Raw genomic sequence first — 23,926 nt, forward strand, 5'->3', positions numbered from 1 at the left:
GGTTCAGAAACTGCCTCTAGGACAAGCTCCGCTTCCACCTGCAGCAGCGTCCATCCCGTCCTGCTCCGAGCTGGGGCACCCATGACTTTCCATAAGTGTGCAGAAATTTCACCCCCGCCATTCTTGTCTCTTCTGGAGAAATGTTGGAATTTTTAAGATGACATCATGTCCAGGAACTGTCTCCAATGGGAACCTGTGCCTGTGGGAGTGACTGGGAACCATCTGTCTCCATGACTCCACGTGGAGGGGAGACCACGGGCACCGCCGGCCCCCTTGCACAAGAGACCCCTTCGCGTCTCCCCAAAATCGTGTCGTGCCAGCAAGATGTTTGTAGCTGATAAGACAAATATATCATGTTAAAGGTTCAACCTTCCTCCAGCAAGGACATTTTCTGAAAATAATATATAAGGAATACTACCACTTTCTAATGGCTGATGCCTCAGGTTTTTACTGACCTTTCTTTTGAAACAAAACAAACCAAAGGGGGTTAAGTGTACTTTATTTCAAACCAAATTAAAGTGAAAGAAAAATGGCTCCTTGCTTCATACCCTTCTCATCCTTGGCATCAAAAGGAAAAGAAAGAAACAGGAAAAACTTGAGTTCTAGTAATTATTTGAGCCTTAGGGAAGCGGCTGTGGAGCTGTGCTCCTCGGTCAGCCCAGCTGCCGGCTCTGGGGGCTGGGGCACCCCTGACCCCCACCCCTTGGCATCCCTCAAACCCTGCAAATGCCTGGGAGGACCAGGAAAAGTGTTTCTGCTGGGGCTGCATCCTCTGCCTGGAAGGACAGATCACCTCACTCTGACCTTTGCTGAGTCCAGAAAGAGCAAGGAAGGACAGGATGAAAATTTGGAGCTCTACCAGGGTGAAAACCAAAACCAGTTTATAAATTAACCTACTGGGCCTTGTGTGCTCATCATAATCCCAGAACCCCAGGCTGGTTGGGCTGCAGGACCTCTGCAGATCCCCAGCCCAGCCCTGCTCACGCGGGGTCACAGAGCAGATCACACAGGTGGGTCCAGGCGGGTTTGAATGGCTCAGAGAAGGAGACTCCACACCCGCTCTGGGCAGCCTGGGCCAGGCTCTGGCACCTCCCAGCAAACAAGTTTCTGCTCATGTTCACATGGAGCCTCCTGTGTTTCAGGCTGTGCCCGTTGCCCCTCACCCTGGCGCTGGGCACCACTGAACAGAGTCTGGTCCATCCTCTGACATCCACCCTGAGCTATTGATCCCATTGATCAGATCCCTCTCAGCTTCTCTTCTCCAGCTCAACAGCCCCAGCTCTCTCAGTGTCTCCTCATCACAAAGATGCTCCAGACCCCTCAGCATCTCTGTGTCCCTTCGCTGGACTCTCTCCAGTAATTCCTTGTCCTTCTTGAACGGGGGAGCCCAGAACTGGACACAGAACTCCAGATGTGGCCTCACTAGCAAAAAGGAAAAGCACCAAGCCACAAGTGGATTGTTTTCATTGTCACTGGTGCTGCTGGAGGCCGGCTCTCCAGAAAGTCTAGTGGGCTGTGAGTATCCCACAGAGCACAGGGCAGGCAGCTGCACTGCACAGATGCTGTGGGGACAGCTGAGCATCGTGTCCTTCCCCTGGCCATGGAGGGAGCTATGACCAAGGTTAACCTTTAAACTTGTGCCAGGGCATTGCCACAGCTGGGGGACTTCCCTCATGTGTGGCCCTCAGGCCTCCTGAAGATGTTGTGTCCACCTGCTTGCTGACAGGGATGCGTCTGCTCTTGGTCCCCCTCCACAGCACTGATGGGGGTCAGGAACCCCCCGGAGCTGTGAGCCCCTGCTCCCTCAGCAAGCTGTGAGCTTACCAGGTGCCGTGGTCGTGCATGGAGACCGGCAGCAGAGCTCAGGTGTCTATGACCCTCACGATTTATTTTGGCTGCAAATCACTTCCCATGCATGGGGGAGTTTGTTGGTTAGGGTGCTCTGCAGTGTCTCTCTGAAGTGCAGGTTCCATCCTGCTCCTTGTGATGCTGAGGCTTCAGCCACCCCAGATGGGCTTGTGCCCTTCAAAAGGGCCATTGTCCCTTCGCCCCAGCCAGCACGGGCTCTGCCTGGCACCCGTGTCTCCTGGGGGAGATGGGGGGGTTCGGGGAGCTCCAGCACCACTCCTGGCGTGCCATGGCCCCGCCGTCTCCCTGCACACCCTCCGCATCCCTTGGGGACCGTGCAGAGAGGTGCAGGAGGGACCTGCTGGGGATGGTTTGCAGGTGCGAGCAGAGGGGATCTGGGCTTGGTCAGGGATCACCTTTGTCACAGACCGTGAGCAGAGGGACAAGGCTGTGACCCCTGGGGCGCTGCAGGTGAAACAACCAGCATCTCCCAAACAGAGCACCCCACACTCCAGAGCTTGCATCTGCTTGTGGACTTATGGGCAAGAGGAGCAAACAGCTAGCAGGAGTGACAGGGATGGGATAATGTCCCTTTTCACACCCTGAGGTCTTTCTGGCCATGCTGAGGTGCCAGGGCTGGGATGGGGCAGCACCCACAGATGAGCTGCACCCCCAGGGGAAGCAGACAGGGCTTCCCCACCAGCCTGGGGACAGCCCTCACCGTTACCTGCCAGCAAAGTCCCTTCATCCCCCTGCCCTGGGCTTATGTGTTTTGTGACCCGTGGCTCTTGGCAAGGGCAGGATTTTGGCTTGGGGACTTGAAGGAGTCCCAAAGCCTCTGGGCTAATCCTTGCCACCATCTGTCTCAGGAGATGAAGGCTCAGCACCCACTATAACCTCCTTCTCTATAGTCTTCCTCTTGAATAATCTAGGCTTTCTTTTTCTATCCTGCCTGCACCCAAACAAATCTCGTGCCCCAGTCTGGGTGAGGCTACAATGACTAAAAAAAGGACTCGTTTCCAGGCATAATAAAGGAAGCTTGGGAGAGGTCAGCTTACAAATGCTTGAACTGTAGTAACTGACAGCAGAGGGCTCTGGGATTTGACAGAGAAGCAAAAACCAGTATACGGAAACAGAAAACTGAAACTAGAAACTGGCCTTGGAGGTTGGAGGGGTGCTCTGGGGACAGCCTGGCAGGAGCGGGCGGCCGGGGATGCAGCTGGGGATGGACTTGGGGATGCAGCCCGTGCCTGGGGGCCAGAGCACTGTGCAGGGTCGGGAGCTGGGAGGGAGAGGTCGCCCCTTCCAGGAGGGTTCTCAGAACTCTCGGGAAAACAACCTCAGAGGTGACAAAGGACGGTTTTGTGAGCACTAATGGGTTTGTGCCGCAGACACAACCAAGCGACTGCAGCTGCAGCAGCTCTTGGCAGCTCCTACTCCTCCAGTTCTGCCGAATTCATCAGCAGTAAATGACGTCTCCTTTCCTTCCACTGACCATCTCAGGGCTTCCAGATAGAGGGCAGAGCTGCCTGGTGCAGATCACATCACACCCCCATCGCACCTCTACACCACCCCTGGGGACAAGATAGCACCGCGTGGGCCACTGGCCCTGCAGCTCGCTCCTTGCAGGCGGTGGGCTGAAGAGCAGAAGCTGTGAAGTTCCCATGAGCAAAGCTGTCCGGGGCTGGTGTTAGCCACAAAGCTGCCTTTCGGCAGCCACAGCCTTCCTCACCCAGCGATGCTGCGCCGGCAGCAGGCGTTTGTCATTTCCCCGTGCACATGTGAGTTGCAAGCACGGAGGAACATCAAACTCCTACTGTTGGTTTCTGCGTGATTTATTTCCATGGCAAAAAAAGCCATAATTTGGTTTCACTCTGCAGCAATTCAGCCAAAAGCTGGAGCCACTTCTCGTTCTGCTGTGCGTCTCTGCCCAGAGCTGCTCAGACTTACCCGGGGAAAGCAGTGCTGGTCCTGTCAGGGCTTGCTGTGATCCCGCTAAACCCAACGCCTTCCCTGATACCCATGTCAGGATTTACAGAGGCTTTAGCCCCAGTGTAAGCAGATCCTTGGCCACTCTGGTGGTGCCTCTGCCCATTTACAGGGTGAGCCTGCAGCCTGTCACAGCCACAGCACCAGTGTCCTGGGCTGTAACACAGGATAAGACCATGCAGGGAAGCAGGAGTGTAAAGATCCTCCCTGGGGGGTGAGTGTGTGGAGGAGCAGATCATCATCTGTCTCAGGGACCTTCAACCATCTTTCCAAGCAACCTGCACCTGTCCCTGCCCCACGCGAGCCGATTTGGGAAGGACGGTGTCTCTGCTGCTCTCGCTTGCAGCTCCACGGGAGCTGAGCAGGGGATTTGTACTTCTGGGTGTGAAATTCCAGGCCCTGGAGCCCACCCACAGACCTGAGCATCCCCCCTGTGGTGGAGGGGGGCTCTGTCTCCAGCTGCACCCCCAGGCTCTGGTGGGACATCAGGATGCCCCACATCCCCCATCTCCATGGGACCGTGTGGCCACCGCTCCAGCACCGGGGACTTGCTGAGGCTGGAAAGCCTCTCCCGTGCCAGGTAGGTTCTCCACCACTTGTTTCTCACATTTTTGGCCAGAATATACATCTCGAACTCAGGAGAGCTTTTGGAGGGAGAGGTTCAGGTTGGCAAGGTGTCTCTAGTGTGGCAAACTGGCTCTTCCAGTAAACTCCCCTCTCCCCAGGGCTGAGATTGGGGGTGGCAATAGACCCTCCTGCCTGCAAAGACCCTCCAAAGCAGGTGAGATCCTGCAATCTCATTGCTTTGTGGAGGCCTGAGGCTGAAAAGCTGACTGTGAGTAGCCTGTAAAGATGAGATGGTTTTGTGGATGAGGGCAGAGCAGTGGATGTTGTTAATTTTGACTTTAGCCAGGTTCCCATAATGTCTTCATAGGAAAAATGATAGATTAGATAAATGGCAGTGAGAGGGACTTGGAGGGTTGTGATCCATGGCACAAAGTCCAGTCACCAGTGGAGAACCCCAGGGATCAATACTGGGGCAGGTGCTGTTTAATATCTTAATGACCTGGATGATGGGACAAAGCGCACCCTCAGCAAGTCTGCAGGTGACACAAAGCTGGAAGGAGTGGCTGACAGAACAGACAGACGTGCTGCCATCCAGAAGGACATTGTCAGGCTGGAGAAATGGTCTGAGGTCCCTTCAAGTCCCTAACATTCTGTGATTCTGTAGCAAAACCTCATGGAGCTCAACAAGGAGAAGTGCAAAGTCCTGCTCCCGTGGAGGAACAACCCCAGGCACCAGTGTATGCTGGTGCACACCAGCTGGGAATCATTTTGGCATAAAATGACACAGGGCTCCTGCTGGACACCAAACTGGACATGAGCAGCAATGTTTCCTTGCCACAAAGGCCCCCAGGCTGCGTTAAGAGGAGCGCTGCCGGCGGGGCGCGGGAGGTGACACTTCTGCTCAGCACTGGTGAGGCCACTCCTGGAGTGCTGGTCCAGTTCTGGGCTCCCCAGTATGAGACACATATGGACATACTGGAGACAGTCCAGCAAAGGGCCACAGAGAGGACAGGAGCATCTGTCCCAGGAGGAGAGGCTGAGAGATCTGGGACTGTTGATCCTGGAGAGGAGATGGCTCAGGGGATCTTACCAGCTTGTGTGTGGGGAGCAAAGTAGACGGAGCCTGAGTGGTGGTCAGTGACAGGACAAAAGGCAATGGGAAATTCCATTTAAACAGCACATAAAACTTGATTACTGAACATGGAAACAGGCTCCCCAGGGAGGTTGTGGAGTCTCCATCCCCAGAGACATTCGAAGCCTGCCTGGCCATGGTCCTGGGCACCTTCCCAGCTGACCCTGCTTTGATCTCCAGGGGTTCCTCCAGCCCCAGCTCCTCTGTGAACCATGTTGAACAAAGCACTGTGGGGCTGGCAGGGGCAGAGCTCACGGTCCAGCCACCTCTCAGCTCCAAGTGCTGTGGTTCAGCACGTTTGATAAACGCCCGGCACGAGCGCGCTTTGGTGCCTGCATTTTCTTTTTTTTTTCCAGAGTTGCATAATCTTAGGCAAACATTGTGTCTTTTGCTATACAGACGCACAGGGAAAATCCCTCCTGTAGCTCAGCTAAATAGTTCTCCTCTTTGTGGCCATGCCACTTGGCACAGTTTAGTTTCCTTTTGATTTGATGAAATCGAAAATGAACGCTGAGTCAGAGCTCAACATACTTGGCTCCGGTGTGAACATATCCCATTCTTTTTGTCTTTTTTTTTTTCCCCCTAATTCCCTTGGGCTATTTCACTTTCCTGTCACCATCTTTTATCATTCTGGAATTTCCACTCGGGCTTCTCCCGACAGACTCCAGGACTCGCTATTAAAAGGGAGCAAAATCCAGCTGCTGCAGTCTGAGCCGCATCTGCCAGAGCTTCTCGTCCTGCTCCGGCTGCTCTCACCCCGAGGGAAGATGAAGACCTCCGCAGCTGTTTTTGCTCTCCTGCTCATTGCAGCCTCTTGCTCCCAGACTTTCTCTGGCCCAGGTGAGTCCTACTTTTTTATTTGTGATGGAAGAACAGATCTGAGCCTTGACATTATTTCTTTGAGCTCCCCTGGTAGATAGCTTAGAGTTTTTCAGCATTTGTATCACTCTCCACCTTGCACTGAGATCAGTTGCATGTAGGAATCCTAGAAGTGGAAAATCATCCATCCAGCCATCTGTCTGTCCATCCATCCATCTATCCATCCAGCCATCTGTCCATCCAGCCATCCGTCCATCCATCCATCCATCCATCCTGGACTTGGAGTAGTTATTCCTGTTTAGGGATTTCAGTCTCTTCCCTGGGGCTGGGAGAGGCGGGGAAATGAAATTCCGAGCGATGACTGAGTGACAAGGTGATCCTCAAGTCCATTTCAATGTTAATTATTCTAGTTCCTCACTCCCTTCACCCCTAGCATGGCTCCCTGAGCTGGTGGGTGGGCTGCTCCCAACGCAGAGCCCAGCACATGCTCACCTTGTCTTTCTTTGCCTCTTCTAGCTGGATCCGACCTCCCGATCTGCTGCTTCTCTTACACGCGCCACAAGCTCCCGTGGAAGATCATCCAGCGTTATTACAGCACCAGCACCAGCTGCACCCATCCTGCCATTGTGTAAGTACCAGACAAACTGCAACAGTGTGGGGACAGTCGCTGTGGGATCTGTGCCTGCAAGTGACTGGCTCTGCAGGGTGGCTGTGGGCATGGGGGGCTGTAGGAACAGAGCAGGGAGAGAGGAACCCCAGGGAGAAAGGGCTTGAACAGGGACTGCTGGGGATTGGGGTGCTGGAGTGAGAGAAGGGAACAGAGCTGGTGAGGGGCTGGAGCACAAGTGTGATGGGAGCGGCTGAGGGACCTGGGGGGTTCAGCTGGAGAACAGGAGCTGAGGGGAGACCTTCTGATCTCTGAACTGCCTGAAAGGAGCTTGGAGCCAGGGGGGTCGGGCTCTGCTCCCCAGGAACAAGCGCCAGGAGCAGAGGAAACGGCCTCAAGTTGCGCCAGGGGAGGTTGAGGTTGGATGTGGGGAACAATTTCTTCCCCAAAGGGCTGTGGGGCATTGGAACAGGCTGCCCAGGGCAGTGCTGGAGTCACCAGCCCTGGAGGGTTGGACAGACGGACATGAGGTTCTCGGGACTTGGGGCAGTGCCAGGGGTGGGTTATGGTTGGACTCCATGATCTTGAGTGTCTTTTCCAGCCAAAATGATTCTATGGTTATATGATGCTCTTTGTGGCGATGCCCAGGGATGTTCCTGCAGAAGCTGAGGATGCAGTGTGGGAAAAGGGGTGGAAATGGGGGAAATCTCAACCAGCCACTGTTTTTAGCATCAGCTTGGGGCACAGGGGACAACCTCTTGTAATGCCCCAATGTTGGGATCCAGGGTCTCCTGGGATGCAGGTCTGAGCAGAGACTTAATACGTCTCATCTCACCCCCGTTCCACAGGTTCATCACTAAGAAGGGCCGCCAAGTCTGTGCCAACCCCAGTGACCCCTGGGTTCAGAGTTACCTGCAGAACTTGAAGCAGAACTGAGTGAAGCAAGGTGGCAAGTGTAGCTGCTGTCACACACAAGTCCTGTTATCCTGAGCTCCTGCGATGGAACACGGTGCTGGGGCGACACGAGTTGCATGATCCCACATCATCTGCAGGCAGCTCCAAGGGACTGCTGGACGGGGACCACGAGACGCCTCATGTCGGGGTGCTGCTGCTTGCCCTTGGCTTGCAGAAACCAGTCTGTAACCTGACCCAGCTGCCCTGACACCTCCTCCTGTGGCCTGGGAGGGCCCATGGGACTGCACCTCTATTATTATTCTTATATTATTTTAAATTATTTAAGAAATTATCATATAGAGTAGGCAGTAATATCTTTTGTGGATAATAATGCTATTTATGGGAGGATAGCAGGGAGGGTATTTATGGGAGGGTGGCTCAGAGTCTCAGTGTTGGATGATGGGTGGCCCTGGCTTACATGTGTGAAGCCATGATTATAGAGAATAAAGTATTGGGGTAAAACCTCTGCTTTTCTCCCTGTGTCCTGTTATGCAATGTTCACCAGCACAGAGACAGAACCTCACCCTGAGCCTGTCTGCACACTCTGTATGACATGTGATGATGGGAAATGGTTTGTGGCAAACCCATGAAGTTTCCATACTGCAGACATATGAATATCCTCCGACACCTCATTCCACACCGCATACACCCCCACCTCCCACATCCTCTACAGAATTTGATGTTTGTGTGCACATATAGGCCTTATATACACATGCATGTGCTCCCCGCACTCCCCAGGCATATCCCAGATCCTTGCTTGCTGCTCCCAGCCCCACACGCTGCACCTTGAACTGATCCCCCGGTGGGGTGGTGACAGGACACGCTGTCAGGGGCAAAATCCTGCCAGAGGCTTTGGGAATGGAGCAGGGACAGCGGCTCAGGGTTTGATGGGAGGAACAGAGTGGATGGAGCTGCCGTGGTGCTGGGGCTGTCCTGGGAGCTGGTGGGTACCTGGGGGTGCTGGGGGCAGAGCAGGGACAGTCGCTGCCCATACCCTCCTCTTTGAGCCATTGCTGCCAGCTAAGCAGCAGTGCTTCCCAGCACAGAGCCCACAGGCACCCACACACACACTGTCAGTGGCCCTGTGGCATCTCTCCTCCCACATATCTGCTCCCCTGAGACATTGCCACATCTCAACCTGCCAGCCCCCGTGTGCGTCTGGGTCCTGCTGAGCCCCAGCAGTGCTGCTGGAGAGGAGCAGGGATCCCCGCTTTCTTTCTGACCACCCCACCCAAGGCTGTTCCTCACTGTCCCACCAGTAAAACGAAGGGAAGGATTTGGCTGTGCTGCAGAAGTAAAACAGCCACCAGCAAACCTGCTTTGTCCTGGCTGTAGTCAATCCCAGGATGCTACTTTCCATGAGAACATGAGTCAGAATGGTTTGGGTTGGAAGGCAACTTCAGAGCTCCCCCAGTGCCCCCCCTGCCATGAGCGGGGACATCTTCACCAGCTCAGGTTGCTCAGAGCCCCGTCCAGCCTGGCCTGGGATGTCTCCAGGGATGGTTCATCCACCACCTCTCTGGCCAACCTGGGCCAGGCTCTCACCACCCTCAGGGCCAACAATTCCTTCCTCATTTCCAGCCTTAATCTCCCTCTTTTAGTTTAAAACCATCACCCTTTGTACTATCGCAATAGGCCCTGCTGAAAAGTCTGTCCCCATCTTTCTTATTGGCCCCTTTTAAGTGCAGAAAGGTCACACTAAGGTCTCACAGAGCTTCTTTTCTCCAGCTGAACACCCCAGCTCTCTCAGCCTGTCCTCCCAGCAGAGCTGATCCAGCCTCGGATCATTCCTGTGTTTCCTCTGGTCCCTCTCCAACAGGTCCATGAGAGGAGCAGATCCCAAGGGTAAAAACACAGTGCTGGGCAGTGCTTGCCCATTGTAGTCATCCTCATACTTCTCTTCTTCTGCACACTGAGGAGAAATATCCCAAACAACATGGTGACTCAGAGCTGACCTGGCCTTGCAGCCATCCTATTCCGGTCGGTATTTCTTCTTCCTAATGAAAAAAAAAATAGCCTTTCTCTTCTTGTGTCATACTTTCCTGCAGCGACAGATCAGACTTGGCAACCCTGAGGCTGGGAAAGAACCTCCACATTGTCTCGTGATTTCCCTCTAGTCTTGTGTTTTCCTGGCTAGAAAGCTGGCTGTGGGCAGGTGGGCTTGGGGACACCCAAGGAGCAGTATCCTAGCAAAGGGCAGACCCAGCCCAGGCATCACGCTTTGGCCCAGGAGATGGTGCTGGTGAGGGGGTCCTCTCCAGGTCCCTGGGGGTAGGTCCTGACCACCCTGCTGGGAGGATGACTCGGGAAAGACACAGGCTGTCACTCACCCCCAGCAGGGTTCGAGTAGACAGGGTCAAGTTCCAGTGTGGATGAGGTAGATCAACATGTCTGCAACAATCCTGTCCCACACTATGGTCAGGGCTTGTGATAGTGGGGGAGAGACAACCTGCAGAGAGGTGTATGCTGAGCTTCCCACTGTGCTGTGGAACGCAGGGTGGCCACTACACCGTGGGGTGTGTGGACAGGAGCTGCTGCCCGCAGGTGGGCAGGACAGGATCCTGAGAAGGGGGCGGTGAGGGTCTCCTCTACCCCTGAGGACATCCCGAGCCCCCCATGCCTGCGGCTCAGTCGCCTTGTGTGCAGAGCAGCAGAGTTCGGTGCTGCAGGAGCCCAGGTTAGACCCTGATGTGGGCTCTGAGCACTGCGAGGGGATGAGGATGGATGTGGTGGTGAGAGGGAAGGCTGGGGGGGTCTGAGGTTTGTCCCAGGTCCAGGGAGCAGGGGACAGGCTGGCGAGGCAGGAGGACTCGGTGCTGCAGCTGGGTCTTGTCTGGACAATCCCTGGCCTAGAGCCCAGCGCTCGTGGGAATTTCCCTCTCCAGCCTTTCTGGTTTCGGTTTCCTTCTCAAAGCTCCAGGACCAGCCGCAGACCCAGCCTGCTCTGGGACCCCTGCTCCCCTCTGTCCCAAACCTGTTTCCCCTACACGGGCCAGGCACCACCAGGATGGATGTCTCTGCCTGAGGACAGTGACTGTCCAACCCGGCTGTCCATGCTGGTCCATGGGGGACCACCAGTGCCACGGTGGGGGTTCTGTAAGAACAAAGGAGAAATTGTAGCCCCTGGAGACAAATGTACAGGGAGAAGCCTGGCCACAGCCTGTCACCTGCTGCCAGCTCTGGGCAGCCAGGAGGGGAAACCTGGACAAACCAGGAGAGCTGCTGTGGGGAGAGATGCTGCTGAATCCAGAGGATGTATTGGTTGCTCTCAATGGTCTTGTCTTGGTCCTGGGCAGCACCAGCCCCTTATTGTCTGCTGCACAGAAATCTACAAGAGATGGCTCAGCTATTGATCAGTCACAGAATCCCAGAACCCCAGGCTGGTTGGGCTGCAGGAGCTCTGCAGATCCCCAGCCCAGCCCTGCTCACCAGGGTCACAGAGCAGATCACACAGGTGGGTCCAGGCGGGTTTGAATGGCTCAGAGAAGGAGACTCCACACCCGCTCTGGGCAGCCTGGGCCAGGCTCTGGCACCTCCCAGCAAACAAGTTTCTCCTCACGTTCAGATGGACCCTCCTGTGTTTCAGGCTGCGCCCGTTGCCCCTCACCCTGGCGTTGGGCACCACTGAACAGTCTGGTCCATCCTCTTGACACCCACTTTGGAGATATTTAAAGCATAAATAAAATCCTGACACCCTTCTCCACATCAACTCTGAGATCCCAACACTCCCTTTTCTGGAGGTTGCTTTGCAAGCAGTTCAGGAACATCCGTGCTGTCAAATGGGGCGTGAGTCGGGATGGGCTCCACCATGAGACCGTGTGTGGCACATGGGGCACAAGCAAGCATGGAGCCAGGTGCCAGGCCTCAAGATGCAACTCAGCAAGACCAAGTTGTTCACAAACCAGATCTGAGCCAAAAGAATGAGAGCCCAGTTGAGAGGCAAGGAAAGAGTTCAGCTCCACTTGCCTGCTGGAAGGCGACCATCACTCAACCATTGTACTTCTCCTGTGCTTACTGAGGTGGACAAAAACCAAGCCCACCTGCTCCCATGGGGACTGGCAGGTTAACTCTGCTGGACCCAGGATCCACAGGCTTTTCCTTTGATTCCTGCTGCTCAAGTGATGCTCAGAAGGCACCCAGAAGAAGACTCTCATGGTGCCATGGCCAAAGCACCAAGCTTGGATCACAACTGGACATGCTCAGGCTGGACCTGGTATCCTGGTCCTTCTGAGAGCATGAACCCTGTGGCTGTCCCCTTGCTCCCAGTGAAGTGGGAGAAGCCCTGGGAAGGGAGGTGAGCCATGAAGACCTTCAGCCCCAATGGCTGCAGTGTCTCTCCAGTGGCTCCTGTTCCTAACTCGATTCTGCAGTTACCCCCTCTGTCAGCCCCCCTTCTTACTCTTGGCTGTTCTTAACATGGGGAGTGGAGTTGTGGTTATTTCTAACCACCATTGCTCAAGCAGCCGCTATATTGAGGGTTGTACATCCTGCCGTGACCTCTCACTGCAGGTTTTTGGCAGCTGATGGTTTGAACTTGGCCTCATGGCTCAGCCTCTTTGAGTTTCGTCTTTCACTGCTCGTGTTCTGGCAGTTCCACATCACCCACCATCCCCGTCCCCTCCTCCCTGTGGAGCAGGTTGCTCCCCACCTCTTCCTGCCAGGTCTTTGTTCATCTGCAGGGCTGCTGCCAGGGCTGTGGGACCCCCAGTACATCCCACTGACCCCACACGTCTCTTCCCATCCCAGACCTGGGCACTGGGATCCTGGCCTGCAGCCTCCCTCTCCTTCCACTGCCTCTGTCCTCTGCTTGCAGCTCCCCTCTTCTTTTCTCTCTGCATCTCCTTGATGTTCCTCTGCACCCACCTCCACTCCCCCACACCAGTGCTCCCCATCCCCAGGGATGGCCACCCACTTCTGCTTGGCGCTGTGTCACCTTGTGCCCCACCACTAAGGATTTGGGACCCCCTATGCCTCTGGGAACCCTGGGGTCCCTCCATCCCTCAGCCCCTGACATAGAGACTTTGAAGCAGTGAATAAGAAACTGCAATAGAAAGGTGGCCAAGAAACAGGGAGATTGTGGAGAGGTGGTGGTGAGCAAGGGTAGAACAGGAGACCATTTGAACATCTGCAGAGGACCACGGCACCCGTGGGCTTGGGGTTGTTTTACAGACACTGTATCTCACACTGGTTGGCTTGCCCTTAATTATGGGGGATCATTTGTTGCTAGCAATGAGGGTGGGCTGAGAAATCACTCCCAGGGATGATAAGCAGCTCATTTCTTGGTGCAAAATGTCCTGGGAGGCGAAGAATTGACATGCACAAGCTGCCAGGTGGGAATGCTCTTTGGCAAAGGGTGTTAAAAAGCTTCTGAGCTTTTGCTTCAGACAGCTCAAAGGAGACAGCGTGGAGACCAAAGGTCCCCATCCGCTGCACAGAGCTTCAGCACAGAGGTCAGGCCTGACAGTCTCATCCTCTACCCACAAAGCTATCAGCTACTTTTAAATGCAAACCATAAACTGATAAAGAGCTTCTGTCAATTTTACTTGGTGCAAAAGATCTCTTGTCCTTTTTTAAACCAGATTCAGGTTTCCGTCCCAAAGCAGCTGCAGAGCAGCAGTTGGTGCACTGGCAGAGCTCGCCCAGCGCTGAGCGCATCCCGGGCTGCAGCCCCGGAGCGGCTCTGCTGGGACGTGCTCCTGGCCAGCCCCTCTGCCCCCTTTTCTGAGGGTGCAGAGACACTGCTATGCTTTTCAGACACCCCTTTGCTGAACCTGCAGCGGCAGGTCCAACGGGCCCAGCTCCATCAGCTCCTGGCCTTGTTTTCTGATGTGATGGGGGAAAAGGCTGGAGGATGGGGAGGAGCAGCCCTGGAGGTGCTGCAGCCATGGTGGAGCTGCTGCTGCTTGGTGCTGGGAGCAGAGACGTGATGCAGGAGAGCTGAGGTTTTAAGGGCTAAGGTGGCATTTCCAGCTGGGAAGTCGGGGTGCTTCCCCTGCCTTTCCCAAAACAGTTGTAGTGGGTCCCACTGACCCCAGTTTTCCAGGCAAGAGAGGAATAACCACTTCCAGAACTGACACAGAGAGACAAAAATCTTTATTCTTTGGCATCAGCAAGAGACAGCATTTTGAGAACAAGGCTGAACAACGCGGTTCTACAATGAGCATCCTGTAAATAACCAGTGTACCACATCCTCCTTTGAGAAGACAGATCTTGCTCAGAGCATCTACCGTAGCATGGCAAAATTGAGCCAGCTGACCTGGAGGTCAGCCTGGGCTTACGTGACAGCACTGATACCTGATTTTGACAGACCACTTCCCACAGATAGCTCTGGGGATAAAATCCGCCTCCCATTCTAGTGGCAGAGGCACAAGGAGGGGACAGTTTAGCCACATGTCACACAGCAGGCTATGCCAAGGGGGGTCTGCAAGCCCAGGAGGTCCCCAGCATCACAGCTGCTTCTGAGGGTAGATAAATTATACTGATAAATTACACCTTTGCAAGACAGAAGGAACATCAGGCGTCCCAAGGTGGCTCAGCAGGTCCTGGTGCTCAGCAACAGGATTTCTAGGTCTGTGCTAAGACTCTGCCAGGTGGCCTTGCAGGACGGTCCAGGTCAGAGCCCTCTAATCTCCCACCACTCACTGCAGCTCCAGGGCGTTCACGTATTCCTTCACCCATCTGGCGTCAGGGTTTGCACAGACCTCCCGGTCCTTCCTGGTGATGAACCTGTCAAGTCAGGCAGGGACATATTAAAGTTCTGAAGGGAGAAATGGACATGCCAAAGTGGCACCCAGGGCTTTGGGTCACCTCCTGGGCAGATGCTCACCTGCCCTGTGATCAGCAGTAGCTCCCAAGGGGATCATTTTCCCTCCAGCCTCTCATCCCACAAACCCCCAAGCATCAGTTGAAGATGTCCCTGCTTGTGGCAGAGCAGTTGGACTAGATGACCTTCCAAGGTCCTTTCCAAACCAAACTATTCTATGATGAGGAGGCTGTGGGATCTGTTAAAACCCAAAGGACAGGGAGAGATCAAGGGTCCTGTGGGCTACACATGGACCTCCTTCCCACACCTTATTCCCAGCCCCAGGATGGTTCAAGGCGATCGCTTATTTCTCATCTGAGGAGGATGAGTGCTTCACGTGTTGCACATGGGACTTGTGGTGGATGCCCCCTTCCATTACTCCAGAGAGACCTTACTGCAGCCTTTCTGGACTTAAAAGGTGCTCATAAGAAAGATGGGGACGGACTTTTCAGTAGAGACTGTTGCAACAGGATAAGGGGTGATGGTTTTAAACTAAAGGAGGGAGATTCAGGCTGGGCATGAGGAAGGAATTGTTGGCCTGAGGGTGGTGAGAGCCTGGCCCAGGTTGGGCAGAGAGGTGGTGGATGAACCATCCCTGGAGACATCCCAGGCCAGGCTGGACGGGGCTCTGAGCAACCTGAGCTGGTGAAGATGTCCCTGCTCATGGCAGGGGGGGCACTGGGGAGAGCTCTGAAGTTGCCTTCCAACCCAAACCATTTGGTGATTTAATGATTTTGTGCTCTTGGCCCCCTTGGATGTGAAGCAAAGAGCTCAGAGGCTGGCAGAGCTGTTTCCCAGAGCCCAGAGCAGGAGCCGGTACTTACACAACTGCTGGCTGTGAGCACTTGCTGCTGGTGTAGAAATAGTCCTTCACATGGCTCTGGGGCAGCTTCCTTGAAGTGTAGCTGAAGCAGCACACAGTTGTGTCAGCACCAACTGGAAGAGATTGGGAAAGTCGACATGAGTCTATCACACACAGCAAGGAGATGAACTGCACAATACCCAGCCGAGACCACGGGCAACCATCCCCTGAATCAGTTGTGGAGCCCTCTTCTCCTCCTATTTCCCCAGCAAATCATCAGGAAAGTGCTGTGAACACCACAGCTTAATTAAAGGTAACTGCTAGGATGTCTTGTTAAATGTTTTGAACTCACTTCCAATGATAAAAATCCCTTCAGCCACCCTGGGACCACTCTTGGAGCCCAGCAACAAAATTAGAGGTGATGAAACCTGAAAACTTGGATACTTATCAGTAAAAGTCATCCCTCGGATACAAGGATGCTAGAAAGGAAGGCTGGTCCCAAGAAAGTAGGGAAAGACATTCACACAGGTTTCCAACCATTGCAGATATTTTTTTTCCTATTCTGCTTCAAATTTACTGCCAATCAGAGCAAAAATGCACCACACAGAGCAGAGACATGCTGTACTCACTCGGAGCAGGAGAAGCCTGAGGAAAGAGGGCAGCAGCGAGGATGATGATGATGATGGAGACGAATGCTGCACAGACCTTCATTATGGATGGAGATGAGTTGTGAGGGCAAAGGCAGGACCAGGGCAGAATCTTCTTGTGTCTGGTGCGAGGTGCTGCTCAGTTCCGGGTTTTTATAGGCACGGTGGACAGATCTCTGGGGCAGATTTCAAGGTGAACCCTTGGAGTTTCCAAGACGTAACAGAGCTGATGTCATGGCACCTGTGCCTCAGAAATGCTGAAGAAAAAAAAAAGGGAAGCAACAGATCTAGGAAATACCAGAATAGCCTTTGTGTGAGGTGAGGTGAGGTAAGGCAGAGTAAATCGGCAGCAGCATGAGGGCTTGTACTGACCAAGACAGGATATGAAATCACCCTCGAGCAGCAGGTTCACACTTACATTCACCAACACAACAGTACTCATCCAGTGTGGGTATGGTGTGTTGTAGAAGAGGAACCTGTCTTCACTAGGCTGTTGCTACAGTAAAAATGTGAAATAATGTACTAAAGTATTTTCAGTGGTACCTGCATAGTATTTTAATTGATGTTAAAAGGTGCATTGGCCAGGGCTGCAAATAGAGCATCTCTGCTACGAGAACAGGCTGATAGAGTTGGTGTGTTCAGCTGGAGAAGAGAGGTTCCAGGGAGACCTGGACTGTGGCCTTTCTGGACTTAAAAGGGGCCAATAAGAAAGATGGGGACAGACTTTTGATCAGGGTCTGTTGTGATAGGGCAAGGGGTGATGGTTTTAAATTGGAAGAGGGGAGATTTGGACTAGACATACAGAACAAATTGTTGGCCCTGAGGGTGGTGAGAGCCTGGCCCAGGTTGGCCAGAGAGGTGGTGGATGAACCATCCCTGGAGACATCCCAGGCCAGGCTGGACGGGCTCTGAGCAACCTGAGCTGGTGAAGATGTCCCTGCTCATGGCAGGGGGGGCACTGGGGGGGCTGGGACGGTCCCTTCCAACTTAAACTGTTCTGTAATTCTATGAATCTCTAAAATTCATGTCAGCATCCTCCCTGAACGACCAGGAGGACCTCAGCTCAGCCTCTTTTTCAAGGACCCAGGCCTTCAGGACAAAGGTACCCAGACCCTCAAAATGGCTGGGGGATGGTGCAGGTCCAGGTGGGGGATCCTCGCTCCCGTGGTGGCTCTGGGACATTCAGGAGGTGGATGCAGGGGGCAGCGCAGGCAGCACGGGCAGCAGACACGCTCTGAGCTCTGCTGCCTGTGCAGTCAGCGAGGATGTCCGACAGCCTGCAGACTGGTTGTAGATCCAAGCTGGAAGTCTTGGCACTGTAAAACATAAAATCCTCAATGCTGTGCCTCCAGTGTGGAGTTCAGGACCTCCAAACCCCTCCTGGCACACCCCAGCACCAGCCAGGACAGACAGCGCTTGCCTGGGTAGCCCCACAGGATGGTCTGACTCTACAAACTCCATCTTCTCCCAGAGACACGGGGCAAACACAAGTGCCAGTGTGGGTTTGGTACAAAGTGGGATGCAGAAGGCAGAGCAGGAGGTTCCCTTGTCCAGGGAGCACAGAGGGACCAGCTCCCATGTGAAAGTGTATCCCCATCCCCTGTGCACGCTCACAGTCACAGGACTCATGATGCCCCAGGTCCACCCAGGGCCGCCCAGCGCTGCCCTTGCCATGTGGTGATGGGCTCCCCGGGATGCCCCGGAGAGTGTTTCCCCTTTTTCCACCTCCGTCTTCTCTGCAACAGGCACCAAATCCACCAGTTCAGAGTCTGTGGTTTCTCTGGGTATTTTCTCTGGTCCTGGTGACAACTGCTGTCCATGGGGCACCACGAGCTCAAGTCCCCGGGATTTCCTCGCCCTCCCACAGCCCCTGCAGCACAGTGCTGCTCTGCTCCTGCTGTCCTTCCCTCCCTCCAGCTCTGGGTCCATGTGTCCCCTTCACCACAGTGTCCCCTTCACCACAGCGTCCCCACAGCTGGGGAGTGGTGCTGCAGGAGGTCCCCACTTGCTCTACCAGCCCAGGACTGTGTCAGGGACCCTGCTGGGGTGGGCAAAAGCCCATGGATTTCCCTAATCTCTGGTGACCAGTGACAGAACCCCAGGGAATGGCAGAAAATTTGTCTGGGAGATGATCACAGTATGTTTGGGATTGGAAGGGAACTCAGAAGATCATCCAGTCCAATCCCCCAGCCAGGGCGGAATGCCTAGATGAGGTCACACAGGAACATGTCCAGGCGGGTTTGAATGTCTCCAGGGAAGGAGACTCCACAACCCCCCTGGGCAGCCTGGGCCAGTGCTCTGTTACCCTCACTGAGAAGAAGTTTCTTCTCAAATTTAAGTGGAACCTCTTGTGTTCCAGCTTGATCCCATTACCCCTTGTCCTATCATTGTTTGCCACCGAGAAGAGCCTGGCTCCATCCTCATGGCACTCACCTCTTATATACTTATAGACATTAATAAGGTCTCCCCTTAGTCTCCTCCAAACTAAAGAGCCCCAGCTCCCTCAGCCTTTCTTCATAAGGGAGATGCTCCATTCCCTTAAGCATCTTTGTTGCCCTGCGCTGGACTCTCTCCAGCAGTTTCCTGTCCTTCTGGAGCTGAGGGGCCACAACTGGACACAATATTCCAGGTGTGGTCTCCCCAGGGCAGAGCAGAGGGGCAGGAGAACCTCTCTGACCTACTGACCACCCCCTTCTAACCCACCCCAGGTACCATTGGCCTTCCCGGCCACAAGGGCACAGTGCTGGCTCAAAGATGTGCCAGGGAGGGTCAGTGGGACATGAGGAAAAGGTTCTTCACCCAGAGGTGCTGGACACTGAACAGGCTCCCAGGGAGGTGTCACGGCCCCAACCTGACAGTGTCCAAGAAGAGACTGGACAGCGTCCTCAGACACACGGGGTGACCTGTGGGGTGTCCTGTGCAGGGACAGGAGTTGGACTCCATGATCCTGGTGGGTCCCTTCCAGCTCAGGACATTCTGCAATTGTGTGATTCTACATCATTCCCTGAGGTGCCATCCCTGCAGGGTTGGCCATGGTGGTGTCCTGTGGACCCTCTGGCCTCCTGCCTTCAAAAGCACATGAAAAATGCAGAGCTGAACTGAGTGACTGGCACCACAGGGTTGTCACAAACACACAATGGGGGCTTTTTTGGGGCAGCACAGCAACACCTGAGCAGCTACGCAGGATTTTCAAGGGACAAAATCTCCGCTGGGATTTGCCAAGGAACATCTCACTCTTGAAGATGGGGAGAGGGATTATTTATTGCTATTCCTGTATTGCATATATTTCAGTACTGCAATTAGCCTTTTGTTCTGGCTAATTTATGTATGTGTTGCTCATGCCCCAGATCCATGGAGGGGTGTAGAGCAAGGCAATGTGTCTCAGCCTCCTCTCCTGCTACAATAGCAATTGTGTTTTGTCCTGAGCACTGATCTCTCCCTGCTGCCCAAGGCTGATCCTGGGGCTGGGACTTCTCTTTTGAACTAAATTTTACATCTTCACCACCTACTTCAGCATACAGCCCTGCACACTCCTGGACTCAACATGCAGATCCTGGGATGCATTGCTCTCTCCTCGCACTCAGTGGGGTGACGATCCCTTGTCTCCCCTTCCTCTGCCATCACAGATGGGGGCAGCCTTGGTGTAGAACGTGCCATTCAACCTGTTTTGATATGCACAGGTCTGCTGCAGAGGAAGGAACTGTTACTGCCGATGGCAAAGTATCTGACAGATCTCGATAAAGATCTAAGAAACCATAGACAGATACTGACGCTCCGCCGACCGCAGAGCTGCCAGAGCTCACGCTCTGCTGGAGCTTGTAGAGACAACCAAAACCATGACATCTGCATCTTTCCAAAAAAGCAGGGTGTCTGCGCCTCAGCCCTGCACAGCTGCCTCTGCCCTACCCAAGGGATGGCGTAATCCCGTGTGATCATTGCACATAGAGTCAGAATCCTTTTGGTTGGAAAAGACCCTCAAGATCATGGAGTCCAACCATAACCCATCCCTGGCACTGCCCCATGTCCTGAGAACCTCATCTCCGTCTGTCCAACCCTCCAGGGCTGGTGACTCCAGCACTGCCCTGGGCAGCCTGTTCCAATGCCCCACAGCCCTTTGGGGAAGAAACTGTTCCCCACATCCAACCTCACCCTCCCCTGGCGCAACTTGAGGCCGTTTCCTCTGCTCCTGGCGCTTGTTCCTGGGGAGCAGAGACCAACACCCTCCAACACAGCCCAGCCTTGCCCGTCACTCAGGGGGTTTTCGGAGGTCTGTTCTGCAGCCCTGACCATCACGGCAGAGATGCCAGAGTGTTGGAAAGATGCCAGACTGTTCATCATGGCTCCATCCTTGCTCTAGGTCAGCTGTTGGGGGAGGTGACATTCCTCCCTGCTCTCCTCCTTGTGCTGCTCTGCACTCCAAAGCCACCCACTGCCTCCCTTTGCCCTCTCCTGCTCGCTGCAATGCAGCTTCTCAGGGAAAGGTGGTGGCCGAGGCAGCAGCCAGCGGCTGGGAGCCACCAGACATTGCAGAGAAACCTGGGCAGAGCTCGGGCACCATGGGGAGAGGGAAGATGGATGCCACATGTCCCTCTGCGACCCCAGACCAAGTAATGGAAGGCTGCAGGGGGGACCACGGGGACCATGTTGGGGTTTGGTCTCAGATGGAGAAGGGAGATGCCCTGGGCATTTTTGGGAGCTGCATGGGACAAGCCAAGCCACAAGAATTCCCTGTGTGCACTGACCCCTGCAAGTCAGAGAGATTTTTCTCCATCCGTTTACTTCCCCTCCCAACCGCACATCCAAGGAGCACCGGGCCCTCTGCCGTCTGCTGTGGAAAATGTTCCCGGAGCCCGTTCATTCATCTCCACCACGTCCAGGGCTCATCCAGCTGCTGAGAAGCTCCGCGGTGCTGCCTCCTGCTGCCCCAGTGCTCAGGGAGCTCTGACACCCCTGGTGTCACCCTCTGTGTCACCCTCATTCACCTCGGATCTGAAACCCGCTGTGCTGGGTGCTGCAGGGACAGGTGACAACTGCACTGTCACCTTGAGCCCTGGGCTCTCCCTTGTGCTCTGCAGAGCCCTGGTCAGTGGGAGACCCATTTCAAGCCCCTCTCCACCTTCCTATTCATCAGAAAACCTCTTTTCTAGGAGCTGAGTGCAGGTGATGGGGCAGAAGTCTGCTTTTCTTTTTGTCCCAGCCTAAGACTTTTAAAATTTATTTTAATTTTCTTTTTCTTAAGCAAAATATATTCTTAAATATATTCTTAAGCCTTATTTTCTTCAGTTAAATGTATGTGACCAAGGAAACCGGCTGTATGTGAATTCAGGACAAGGGTGGGGGTCACAAGCATCGCTGCTGCAGGATGCCTGTGCAATGCTGGTACATTACTGCCGCTGTGACCCCCACCCGGGCCCTCCAGCAGCCCGAGCACACTGGATAACGAAAGCCTGATTCCTTCTGTGGCGTGAATGAAGGCAGAAGTCTGCTCCCTCGGAAGAACTCTCTAGAGACCAGGATCCCCTACTCTTTGCAGCTCCAGATGAAGACCCAAAAGATGGCTCCAACTGGCTGTTTTTGCCTAAAAAACAGGATGCAAGTGTTACTGTAAAACCAGTGGGAACGGGGGCTCCAGACACGCTCCCTCCACCCCCAGCAGCGCACAGACCCGCTTGGGGAGGGCTCTGCTGACAACAGCCAGTGTGCACCTGCACTGCTCTGTTCTGCGGAGGTGACTATGGGGAAGCCCCTGCTGTGCACCAGAGCTCGGGTTGGTGTGTCCATGAAGATGGATCACCCGCACCCAGTGTGATGGGTGTCCCGCAAATGGGGTCCATGCTTCACTGTCTGCAGGACTGAACCTCCATGGTGAACCCCCCAGGGACTGACAAGTCTTTTCTTGAACCATTGACCATCCTTGCCTTCCCCAAACCTGCCTTCAGCAGTGATCAGTCTTGGCATAACCGCCTCCTACTTCCCACACCTGGCAGACATGGGGTCCTCTTGCACAGAGGGTCTTCCGAATGCCACAGCTCTCAGAAAGGACCAGACACCCATGCAAAGTCCCCCAGAAAGGCTGTGTTGTCCATCCCATCTGGTCATCTCCTTGGGCTATGGGACCCAAGTGTCCCTGTCCTTTCAGGGCTTGGTTGACAGCCACCAACAGGTTCAGCACCATCACCACCTCATCCCTGGTGGTCTAGTGGTCAGGATTCGGCACTCTCACTGCCGCGGCCTGGGTTCGATTCCCAGCCAGGGAAGGGGTTCCCTGCAGCCACCGCAGGTCGCAGCCTTTTCCTGGGTGGCTGCACAACGCTCGAGCAGCTCCTGAGGTCTGGCCTGGGGTTCAGGAGCTCCCACACTCAGCACATGGGGCTAGGCCAGGGTTGGATGAATTTTGTGGGGTGGCAGCAGCCTCCTGTCCACATTCTGCCATCAGGTTGCATCCCCAGTAGAAAAACAACCCCGCGTAGAAGGCAACCACAAGCCTGTGACAGGCTGTAGGGAGCTGGGTGACACAGCTATAGGGAGCTGGGTGACATGGTTGTAGGGAGCTGGATGACAGGTTGTGGGGAGCAGGGTGACAGGCTATAGGGAGCTGAGTGACACAGCTGTGTGGTGTGGGCTGGACATATAATTGCACGATTTCTTCTTGTGATAAGGAGAGGTGCAGGCTCTGAACCTCTTAATCCTCTGCTAAAGGTGAGGTGTCCCTGGGACATCAGGGCCAGGGGAGAACACAGGGTCCCTTGGTGAGGGGTGACAGGTCTGTGTCCCCTGTCCCCGGGGACAGGGGCTGCCAGTAAAAGCTCCCGCTGTGAGCAGGATTTGAACCTGCGCAGGTAAACCCCATTGGATTTCAAGTCCAACGCCTTCACCGCTCGGCCATCACAGCACCTTCACAGAGGGGTCTCCACAGGAGCCCTTGGCTGTCCCCCTGCCCCAGGGACAAAACAGGACCCGATCCCACTGATCCCACCCTGGACAGGGGGCACAGGCACTATTGGTGCTACTGCCACCTGCCCTGCACAGGTAAAGGAATCAGCATCTCAGCAGTGCTGGGAAAGGGAACTGGGCACCAGTCACACCACCAGTTGTGGTGACAACTCTCTTCAGAGGAGGCTTTCTCGCTCTCTACAGCTGCCTGAAAGGAGGTTGGAGCACAGAGGGTGTCGAGCTCTGTTCCCAGTGAACAAACTGGACAAGAGGAAATGGCCTCAAGTTGCGCCAGGGGAGGTTGAGGTTGGATGTGGGGAACAATTTCTTCCCCAAAGGGCTGTGGGGCATTGGAACAGGCTGCCCAGGGCAGTGCTGGAGTCACCATGCCTGGAGGGTTGGACAGATGGAGATGAGGTTCTCAGGGACATGGGTGGGATTGGACTGGGTGATCTTGAGGGTCTTTTCCAATCAAAATGATTCTATGATTCTAAGCACTTACCTGTCCCTGATTAGGTGCACGCTGGCTCTGGGAACCCATCCTGAGATATCCAAAAGCCTCTTTGGGTTCCCAGAGTTCTGCCCAAGAGCCGTGCTTTGCTATGTCACTGCCACCCCACACCTCCCATAGGGCTTTATCAGCAGTTTGGGTGGAAACCTCACCATGGAGGAACTGCTCCCCCATTCTCAGCTCCCAGTCCAAAAGAGGGTCTGTCTGCATTCCCACCCTCCCTGGCATCTGTCTCACTGTCTGGTTGGAGTTCCGTCCTCCACTGGGCAGGGATGACCATAGACCTGACACTGAGTCGGGCTTGGCACTGTCCCA

At 54.5% G+C, this 23,926-nt stretch overlaps 2 protein-coding genes and 2 non-coding genes across 4 annotated transcripts; 2 read left to right on the forward strand and 2 right to left on the reverse strand.

Moving 5' to 3' along the window:
• The first annotated feature begins 6,243 nt into the window (after positions 1-6,243).
• LOC136110260 (C-C motif chemokine 4-like) lies at positions 6,244-7,898 on the forward strand. The gene is made up of 3 exons (XM_065853485.1): positions 6,244-6,376; positions 6,872-6,983; positions 7,811-7,898. The coding sequence occupies exons 1-3, from the start codon at positions 6,304-6,306 to the stop codon at positions 7,896-7,898; spliced, it is 273 nt and encodes a 90-aa protein (XP_065709557.1). The 5' UTR covers positions 6,244-6,303.
• A 6,132-nt stretch (positions 7,899-14,030) lies between these two features.
• LOC136110113 (C-C motif chemokine 5-like) lies at positions 14,031-16,395 on the reverse strand. The gene is made up of 3 exons (XM_065853307.2): positions 16,150-16,395; positions 15,543-15,654; positions 14,031-14,642 (listed from the first exon to the last, which is right to left on the reverse strand). The coding sequence occupies exons 1-3, from the start codon at positions 16,229-16,231 to the stop codon at positions 14,555-14,557; spliced, it is 282 nt and encodes a 93-aa protein (XP_065709379.1). The 5' UTR covers positions 16,232-16,395; the 3' UTR covers positions 14,031-14,554.
• Positions 16,396-22,352: 5,957 nt separating this feature from the next.
• On the forward strand, positions 22,353-22,424 carry TRNAE-CUC (transfer RNA glutamic acid (anticodon CUC)). Its single transcript has one exon. It is a non-coding gene; the product is annotated as a tRNA-Glu (tRNA).
• A 553-nt stretch (positions 22,425-22,977) lies between these two features.
• On the reverse strand, positions 22,978-23,059 carry TRNAS-UGA (transfer RNA serine (anticodon UGA)). Its single transcript has one exon. It is a non-coding gene; the product is annotated as a tRNA-Ser (tRNA).
• Between the last annotated feature and the right edge of the window lie 867 nt (positions 23,060-23,926).

This window comes from Patagioenas fasciata, chromosome 19, assembly GCF_037038585.1.
Source record: "Patagioenas fasciata isolate bPatFas1 chromosome 19, bPatFas1.hap1, whole genome shotgun sequence".
In the NCBI taxonomy this organism is placed as follows: Eukaryota; Metazoa; Chordata; class Aves; order Columbiformes; family Columbidae; genus Patagioenas; species Patagioenas fasciata.

Bases quoted from the DNA above. Each gene is read 5' to 3' on its own strand.
- LOC136110260 (XM_065853485.1), top strand. From the start codon at position 6,304: ATGAAGACCTCCGCAGCTGTTTTTGCTCTCCTGCTCATTGCAGCCTCT. The intron at 6,377-6,871 runs GTGAGTCCTACT...TGCCTCTTCTAG, and splicing joins CCAGACTTTCTCTGGCCCAG to CTGGATCCGACCTCCCGATC. The intron at 6,984-7,810 runs GTAAGTACCAGA...CCCGTTCCACAG, and splicing joins TGCACCCATCCTGCCATTGT to GTTCATCACTAAGAAGGGCC.
- LOC136110113 (XM_065853307.2), bottom strand. From the start codon at position 16,231: ATGAAGGTCTGTGCAGCATTCGTCTCCATCATCATCATCATCCTCGCT. The intron at 15,655-16,149 runs GTGAGTACAGCA...AATCTCTTCCAG, and splicing joins TCAGGCTTCTCCTGCTCCGA to TTGGTGCTGACACAACTGTG. The intron at 14,643-15,542 runs GTAAGTACCGGC...CTGACTTGACAG, and splicing joins TGCTCACAGCCAGCAGTTGT to GTTCATCACCAGGAAGGACC.